At 46.2% G+C, this 9,450-nt stretch overlaps 1 protein-coding gene across 1 annotated transcript; it reads left to right on the top strand.

The window, feature by feature from the left end:
* The first annotated feature begins 4,239 nt into the window (after nucleotides 1–4,239).
* Nucleotides 4,240–5,469, top strand: LOC122366053 (piggyBac transposable element-derived protein 4-like). The gene has a single exon (XM_043337819.1). The coding sequence runs from the start codon at nucleotides 4,240–4,242 to the stop codon at nucleotides 5,467–5,469; it is 1,230 nt and encodes a 409-aa protein (XP_043193754.1).
* The last annotated feature ends 3,981 nt before the right edge of the window (nucleotides 5,470–9,450 follow it).

The following is a 9,450-nucleotide window of genomic DNA, read 5'->3' as shown; positions in this document are numbered from 1 at the left end:
CGCCCTCAGTCTGGTTGAATTTTGCTTGGTACACCTTCTCCCTGTCGTCCATGTCCTGAAACTTTACAATGACTCTTTTTTTTGTTCTTCAGGCGATGGCATGCCACAACTCCACCTTTGGCATCTACTTTAAGTTTCTCTTTCATCACACCCAGTGCCATGGCTCTAGTCTCCTCAGTTGTTTCATCCTTTTTCGGTTCAGGGATGGCATCCCCACGGTTCAGGGATGGCATCCCCACTCAAGATCAGACACGACTTCCTAGAATACTGTTCCACCTCGTCCACAGAGTCCTCCAGAATTTTGACTGCCTTACGAAGATGAAGATTTTCTTTTTTGAGTTGCTCAGTCTCAGCTTTAAGTTCAGTGATTTGCTTTTTAACACCTTCCAGCTCCTTACCAACGGCCGCAGCCACTTATAGAGCTTTTATCTCCTCAGGTCCCATCTCCCTCTATGAGCCCAGAAAATCAGTTAACTAGAAAAGGAAAACGAACTGAATCAAAAACGACCAACAAAATATTATAAATGAAGTGAAAAACTACTAGTAACTACTCAAAAAAGCACAAAAAAACACCAAAAGCACCCAAGCACAAAACGCGCAGTAACCGCCGCCGCAGCTAACGCCTCCGAACTCGACCAAGGCCAGGAACGAAGTGAAATGGCGTTTACGGCATGTTTGTATGTCTATTCTGTGATTTTATATGATTTTTTTAACATATGCCGTTTTTGGTCGAAAACTCAAAAATCATGACGTCACTAAAACCTCGATATTTCAAAAATTTTCCGACCGATTTTTTTGAAACTTTGTCACAATAAACTTCAATCAATTCCCTACAGGAACCCCAAATTTTATGCGCCGTTTTTATGCTATGGCCCGGCGAAAAAGTGGGGGCATTTAACGCCCCCTCCCCCCACCAGCAACTCGCGGGTTAAGGTCAACGGCTTAGCATGTAGATAACAACAACTGCCACCATCGTGATTATGAGAAAACCAATTCCTTTTCTACAAACACTTAAAAGTTTTTAGCCTAACCCTCGCCGGCACAGGGGGGGGGGGGGTTGATGCAACCCCCCCTAAGGTTTTTCGCGAATAACTCGTGTAAAAAGCGGCCGATCGCGACGAAACTTTCAGTACCCTCGCATTAATCAATTTTACACCTACCCTGAAAATTTCATGACCCTGACCCAAATGACCTTTGACCTGTGACCTCTTCCGAGACCATGGACTCGTTTCATAAAGCGAGTCTGTAACTTACGGCGGTTTTTGGTCTTGTATTGCAAGTGCATGTGAAGCGATAAATTTATTTCCCCCCTCTCCCTTCTGTTCTTGCTTACAAGATAAATAAATTCAACGATTCAAACTATCGTCACCGCTTCACATGCACTTGCAATTCAAGACCAAAAACGGACGTAAGTTACGGACTCGCTTTATGAAACGAGGCCCATGTTTGGCCGGAATCGCGATTCGGCGTATGTCGGCTCGCATTAGCCGCGCGTTTGCAAGCTTTTCGTGGTTTCAAACGTTCAAACATGTGATTTTATGTTGCTCCCATACATAAGGGTGTGTTTCAAGGTCATCTGAAGGTCACGTCAGGTCATTGACCTTTGGTGACCTTGGGTGACCTCGGTTCACTTTTTCGAGTTTTACATGTTTCTAGGCTAAAACACTTGTTTATTAATAATTTCGAGCACAGCTCTTCATCAGAATACAAAGCTAAAAATGTCACGATAAAAATCCAATCTTTATAAGATTGGATTTTTATCGTGACATTTTTAGCTTTGTATTCTGATGAAGAGCTGTGCTCGAAATTATTAATAAACAAGTGTTTTGATCTAACTTTTTCAAACTACGAGGGTAAGGTCATTAACCATTAATCAAAATGCTTTAATATGATCCTCGCACAAGCACTGAGAAACTTAAAGAACATGTTTCTAGGCTAGTTTTTGGAGCTGAATTCGAATTTAGCAACCATTTGAACATTTATGAAGAAGTTTGGTGCCTTTGTAACATGTTACGAGGCTAGGTCAAGGTCATCCGGAGGTAAAAAAGTCACCATTCCCAAAACATGTATGTCAACCGCGCGACGCATAGTTTATGGTCAATTTCCTCCATATATTTCAGTGATCGTAGTTTTGACATTTGACCCCAAGACAAGACTAAGAAAAGTTCAACAAAGGTCAAATATTCGATCGTGCCTCGATTATATATAAAAATAACGAGGTCAGGATCCGCGCCCGCCATCATCACTGCTCCTTGTTCGTTGTACGCTTTACCCGGCTACTGACATGTAAGTCCCGCACCAATCAGTCTCCACCGGTTAGGGTGAAGTCGTATAAGAGTACGCACTTAGTGGATTTCTTGCTCTCATTTGTTTAATATTTGAAAGAAAGAAATCGCAAATAGGGAATATTAAAGTTCATTGAATTAGCCATCATCCCATGGGGCAACGATCCTTCAGCGTAAATGGAAGTGGTCTAAAACTGACATTTTCTGAACCGCTGCAGTTGCGTACTCTTACCATATGGGGTGTGTAAGAGTACGCACGCCAGGCGGGTGGAGTACGCAAGCATATGAACACACACCTATGTAGCTTGTACTGTCCAAATGCTTAACTTCAAACTCAGAGGGCATTTAAGTTAATTCTAGTATCCAAAAAGAAAAACATAAAATAAATCTTTCAAGTCTATAAATCAGTAAATAATCATGTCGTGTGTTTCTTTAAAAACATGCACAATCAAAAGGGAGAATAACTCGTATTTGGAAGAATTTCGGGTACGCATCTGCATCACAGTGCTCCATTGATGATATACCTACAAAACAAACGTCATTGAGCGATAGATTAATAATTGTATATTTCTGTATATTCGATTTAATGTATAATTCTGCGTACTCTTACCCTCCTGAACAGTGCGTCCTCTTAGCGTACATGCAATTCGCGCACAAAACAACCCCGAAACGTTGTGCAAAACTTCGCAAACAGAATATTGCACTGCACAGTATTTCCCCAGATAACCTCACAAGTTTCCCACAACAATCGCGGAAATGTACCTTATCTGAACTGCCAAGTATCAACATTATTGTACCATACCATAATACTATCAACGCTCGAAAATAGTATTCATCGCCTTAAACTCAACAGCGTCGCCGCTCAACGCCCACGTTCCGTTGGTGACAAGCACGCACTGGCGGCTTCATGTCACTTCATGAACTCGACAAACCCGCGTTGCTAAGCAACTGAAACAGCTGATGCGTACTCTTATCGCCCGCGTACTCTTACCCGCCCTTACCCTACTGTCGACGGCAGGTCTCCAACCTCCAATGCGATTTGTTGCGACGAAACAACTGTTTTAGTTTAGTGGCCGCAAACTGCGTAGCGAATGTAACTTGTGCGACGTACTTCGGAGGTGTCACCTTTCGTCCAGCGAAGCCAACAAGGGAAGGCAGAAGCACACCCCGGGGTGCTGGCAGAAGGAGGGGAGGATTAGCGACGAGACGACGTACGTGTGCGGTGATACGCATTGTGCTAGTGGTCTAATCATCGCTCACGAGTCCAGCCGAGTGCTCTGTGCCGTGCACGATGCCGCGAGGAAGAGGTAGAGCGAGCTCTGGTCCCGCACCCAGCCCGTCACGATCTCAGAGCCTCTCAGCTCAAGCGATACAACGCCTGCTCCAGGAAGCTGAGAATAGCGACCTCAGCGACCTCGAGGAAGAGCGATCAGCATCAGAAGATGAAGAGGAGGCAATTTTGCCGAACATCGGGGTCGCTCAATCCGACGTCCAGGAGGCGGCAGAATCAGAATCGGATGCGGAATCTGACGATGCTGGTCGGGCAGCTAGTCAGCCGACTACGCTCGTCCAACAAGACCAAGAGCCCGCTGTCTGTGTTGCCAAGACCGACAGGCAGTGGACGCAAGAGCCTCCCAATCATCGCGTCTGAGCCTCACGGGCCAATGTCATGCGTGAAAGGCCGGGCCCGAAGGGAGCTGCACGACACGTCTCTACCCCAGCTGAGGCATTCAACTTGTTCTTGCCGGACACTATCTTGGAGGTGATCAAACACACAAATGAAGAAGGGGAAAGGGTGGCCAGAGCTAGCGACATCGCTCACATCCCGGTCACTCGTGAGGAAATACTAGCTTTCCTGGGTCTGCTGATCCTCCGCGGGAGCGAATGTGACAGACGGTGTGAGATCCGAGAGCTGTTCTACGGGCCCTTCTCTCGACCTTTCTACCGGGCGACCATGACAGTAAACCGCTTCAAACATCTTCTCCGTGTTCTGCGGTTCGACGACCGTGAGACGCGTGAAGAAAGAAAAAAAGTCGACAAGTTCGCCGCAATCAGAGAACTGTTCGAGGAGTTCAACAAGCTCCTCCGGGTGTACTTTTCACCATCGGAGTGTGTTACTGTTGATGAAACCCTCCGGAGCTTCCGAGGTCGCTGTGGATTTATTTGCTACATGCCGAACAAACCATGTAAATATGGCATCTTGATTCGTGACGTGGCAGATGCAAACAGCCGCTATATGCTCGGCATGCTGCCCTACACTGGGAAGGCGGACCAGCCTGACCCGACGTTTCACATCACTGGAGCTGCCAACATCGTGAAACATCTGGTGGAGCCCTATGCAAACAGTGGGCGCAACGTGACAGTTGACCGGCTGTATACATCAGTGGAACTGGCGGAAGAACTGCTCCAGAAAAATCTGACATATGTCGGGACCATCATGACGAACAGGTGTCATCTTCCAGAGGAAGCCAAATCAGTCGTCGGCAGACAGGAACACTCCAGCCAATTTTACTGGTCTGATGGCGTCATGGTGATGTCGTACGCGAAGAACAAGAAGAAAAACGTCCTGCTGCTGTCAACGCAGCACTGCGAGCCACTGATCACAGCAGACCAGAAGAAGAAACCTGAAGTCATGATCTATTACAATCAGACGAAAGGCGGGATCGACAGTATCGATCAAATGTTGGAGACCTACACCTGCCGAATGTCAACCCGCAGGTGGCCCGTGGTGGTGTTCCTGCTCATGCTGGACGTCGCCGCGCTGAACGGATGGGTGATCCTGAGCCAGGGACCAAGCGCTAAGTTCGGCGACCAGAAGCACGGAGGGAGAAGGGCCTTCCTACGTGAACTGGGACTGAGCCTCATCAAGCCACATATGCAACTCCGGCCGCCGGAAGGCATGGTTGCAGCAACGAAGATGGCGGTGGAGACAGTGCTGAAGACCAAGCTGAGACAACCGGACGTCACTCCACGAGAGGTGCCAGACACCGTGCGGGCTCGGTGTCATGTGTGCGTGGCGGAGCAGCACGGTGCTGGCTACAAAAAAGCCAGGCACAGGAGTGTAAACAAAGTGAAGCAGCGCTGCTCTCGCTGCAAGAGGGCGGTGTGCCAGAAGCACGGGAAGAGTGCCGGCATCATGTGTGTGCCGTGCAGCGCCGCCCCTGCTGGCACGGGGCTGGAGTAGGATGATGGCGCGGCGCCGAATGAAGGTAAGCGGCTGGAGTGCAACTTTTGTGCAACTAGAGGCTTCAATAGGAAGCAACTTTTCGCCTGGATTGTTAGCTTGTGATCTCACAAAGTTCGTAGTTTGTGAGATAACGTGTTGTGACCTGAGACGACGCTCAGAAGCGCTTGTAGTGCTAAATCGTTTTTAGCCTGTCTCTGAAGTGTGATTGTTTGATGTTCATAACTTGACTATCACTCCGCTCACCAGTGCCTGAAACGGACACGTTTGTTGGTGTGTAGAACATAAATACATCTGTCGTCGTTTTCTTCTTGCTTTATTTGATCACAATAGTTAGGAAGCCAAATCTTATCTTGCCACTGCCGACATGTTGGTTACTGACGTCTTACGTGAATAATTCGGGTAACATGCAGCATAATTGATGTTAGGAAACGTAGCCGATATAACCAAGCGTAAAGATGTAACTGGTTTTACATGGGTGACATATTATGTACCTATACTTGACTCCGAAAAACTAGATGCAAACGGATAACATATTTGAAATCAGCGCAAAAAATATCTACACGTCTAAAAAAAGCCGCCTCTGAGGTCATCCGAGGTCAATGACCTATGATGACCTCAGGTGACTTCTTACGCATCTTTTCTCGACTCCGAACGATTTTGGATGCAAACGGTCACTGACCTATCATGACATCGGCTGACCTTTTTTTACATTTATACTGATCTCTGTATACTCTTGGATGTTCATATCTATTCAGTTCATATTCATATCTATTTCAGGCTAATAACCACGTGGTAAATGCTATGCCGTCCAATTTCACGATCAGAGGTCACGTGAGGTCACGTCACGTCTCAAATTATGTTTTGTCAAAAACATGTTTATTGGTCCTGGTCGACTCCTCAGGTTCAATTGAGTCTTTGTTATTGATATTGTGCCCCTTCCCCAGTAACTTTACGCTCTACACGCCTTTGAAACAAAAACATTGCTAATTTTCACCTAGTTCAGGTCATTGACCTGACCTGGAAGGTCAACCGATGACCTAGGACCTTAACCCGGCAGTTGCTGGGGTATTTCGCCACCCACCGTTTGCTGGGGGGGGGCGTTAAACGCCCCCAGCCGATAACTCGAGAACCAATAGGCGCAGCGAAACGCACGAGGCGGCAAACGAAAGAACGCGACGAGACGCTTCAGATGAGTACTTTAAAGTTGAATTTTGAGGTCACAGGTCGGGTCAAGGTCAGGTCAAACACCTGAAATCGGGCTTTCAGTAGCATGGACTTCAGGACTTCGTAATGGGCGCCTCTCGTCATAAACTCTGTCAAAACGGTGCACAATCCATCATATAAGGCCTACAAGAGTTTCAGCTCCATGTAGGGGTCAGTCAAGCATAGGTCAGGGTCAAGGTCAGGTCAACCGGGTAGGTAAATATTCCCGAAAATCAAAACTGATATTCGCAGCCTGTGACACATGTTTTATGGGTAATTTAGGGCGTAGAACACCATGGTGACATTCGTTTTATCATATATGTACGTGTTTGGCTCAAAAAGTTCAATTTAAGAAATGCATGTATCATGGTCGTAAAGTAGTCACGAGAAATTGCCAAGATTCAGTTCAAGATTTTGGAAAATGCGGAACGATAATCAATAATCGAAGATAGCCATTTGATTGTTCAACGTATTGGCAGTCTAATGGCGTTTACGGCATGTCTGTATGTCTATTCTGTGATTTTATATGATTTTTTGAACATATGCCGTTTTTGGTCGAAAACTCAGAAATCATGACGTCACTAAAACCTCGATATCTCAAAAATTTTCCGACCGATTTTTTTGAAACTTTGTCACAATACACTTCATTCAATTCCCTACAGGTACCCAAAATTTGGCGCGCCTGCGGCGCGCCGTTTTTATGCTATGGCCCGGCGAAAAAAGTGGGGGCGTTTAACGCCCCCCCCCCAGCAACTCGCGGGTTAAAATTGGGTATCATCGGCTTCCTCTCGTGACGGGCAACACGCTCGTTTTTTCCGCGAAGCTCTAGCTCAATCAGGGGCCAAACGCGAGGGGGGGTCGCACCAACCCCCCCCCCCCCCCTGTGCCGTCGAAGGACGCAAAATGGCCTGTGCCGGCGAGGGTTAAAACTTGCATGAAATAAATTTTACCAGCCTCGTGTTTTGATTCTTCTGGGGCATTCCACGATAGATCGTACCACTTTTTTCCAATTTGACACCCTCATCTCTCGGAATTTGACGAAAATTGGTCTCAGGGGTAATCAGGGGCTCTGAATCTACCTGTAACAATTTCAGGCTTATCAGATAAGTATTTTTTGAGTTATGGCGTATAACATTTTTTGGATCTTGCTTTGCAGCGCTAAGCTTGGCGGGCTGTAACTCTAAGACGGATTATTCAAATGCCAAATGTTAGATAACGTTGAACTTGCAATGAAACAGAGATTAACCCTCGCCCGTATAGGGGGGGGTCGAACTGACCCCCCCCCATGGTTTTTCGCGAATAACTCGCGTAAAAAGCGGCCGATCGCGACGAAACTTTCAGTACCCTCGCGTTGATCAATTTTACACCTACCCTGAAAATTTTATGACCCTGACCCCAATGACCTTTGACCTGTGACCTACTTTTCGAGACCATGTTTGGCCGGAATCGCGATTCGGCGTATGTCGGCTCGCATTAGCCGCGCGTTTGCAGTCTTTTCGTGGTTTCAAGCGTTCAAACATGTGATATGATGTTGCCCCCATGCGTTAGGGTGGGTGTCAAGGTCACCTGAAGGTCAGGTCAGGTCATTGACCTTTGGTGACCTCGGTTCACTTTTCGAGTTTTACATGTTTCTAGGCCAGTATTTGGAGCTGAATTCGAATTTAGTAACCATATGAACGTTTACGAAGTAGTTTTGGTACCTTCGTAACATGTTACGAAGCTGTCAGAGGCGGTTGACACCTACCAGGAATACCCGGCAGGACCCCTACTGGTTGACCTGACCTGACCTGACCCGACCTGGACTAAATGCATAAAGACATCATCTGTGATCAAAACTAACATGATATTCGTGATCGGCGCCCCGAAAAACCCCATAGCAGCCACACTTTACGACGTTCTAACAGGTCCCGATTTTCCCGACTTTTGGGTCATTGACCTGACCTGCAAGGTCAACCAATGACCTAGGACCTTAAAATTAGGTATCATCGGCTTCCTCTCGTCACGGGCAACACGCTGGTTTTTTCCGCGAAGCTCTAGCTCGATCAGGGGCGAAACGGCAAGGGGGGGTCCAACGGACCCTCCCCCTTATACGTTCGCGGGTGGAAAAACACCAATACGGGCGAGGGTTAATATGTATTTTTGAAATTTCGAAAAATACGCTATTTTTGATAAATGACATATCGAGTTTTCTTTCATTTGTATTTTTTAGACTTTGGGACCAAATTTTTTTTAATTTTTATTTAAAAAAATGTTTAGCTCATTGTTAAGAAGTGTGCAAAAAATTAGGAAGGTGTTCTTTTTAGAAATGTATTTATTTTACGTCACAATAACGGTTTCGAATAGTGATTTTGGGAGGGGAGCTTACAAATGGCGTGGTAAAGCTGCTTAGTGACATCACGGGTTACTGAAATTTCAATTGAAGTCTTAGTCATCTGAAAAAAATGAAAAGAGGGTTCATCCAACCCTCTTTCCTATAAGCGCGAGAGTGAAAAAGGCTGTTTGGTTCTGACATTGTTTTGGATGCCAATGACCATAGCTGTCCGAGATAAAAGTTACAGGACGCATACATGGTGTCCTCCAGAGGTCTCACAACTTATATATCTGGGAATTTTTGAAGGTCACATGAGTCACGTGACATCACTGTTGTAAGTCAATGGGGAAATATAAAATCTGTTATTTTGGCGCCGATAATGATCTAAAACTATCTCACATACATGGTATCGTGATTTCATGCACTCCTTGCAAAGTCTAATGCTTTACTTTTGCATTTTTAAC

This window comes from Amphibalanus amphitrite, unplaced genomic scaffold (assembly GCF_019059575.1).
Source record: "Amphibalanus amphitrite isolate SeventyFive unplaced genomic scaffold, NRLGWU_Aamphi_draft 000781F_arrow, whole genome shotgun sequence".
Lineage (NCBI taxonomy): Eukaryota > Metazoa > Arthropoda > Thecostraca > Balanomorpha > Balanidae > Amphibalanus > Amphibalanus amphitrite.
The sequence above is the reverse complement of the archived record's forward strand: the minus strand, read 5'-3'. Positions and strand labels throughout refer to the sequence as shown.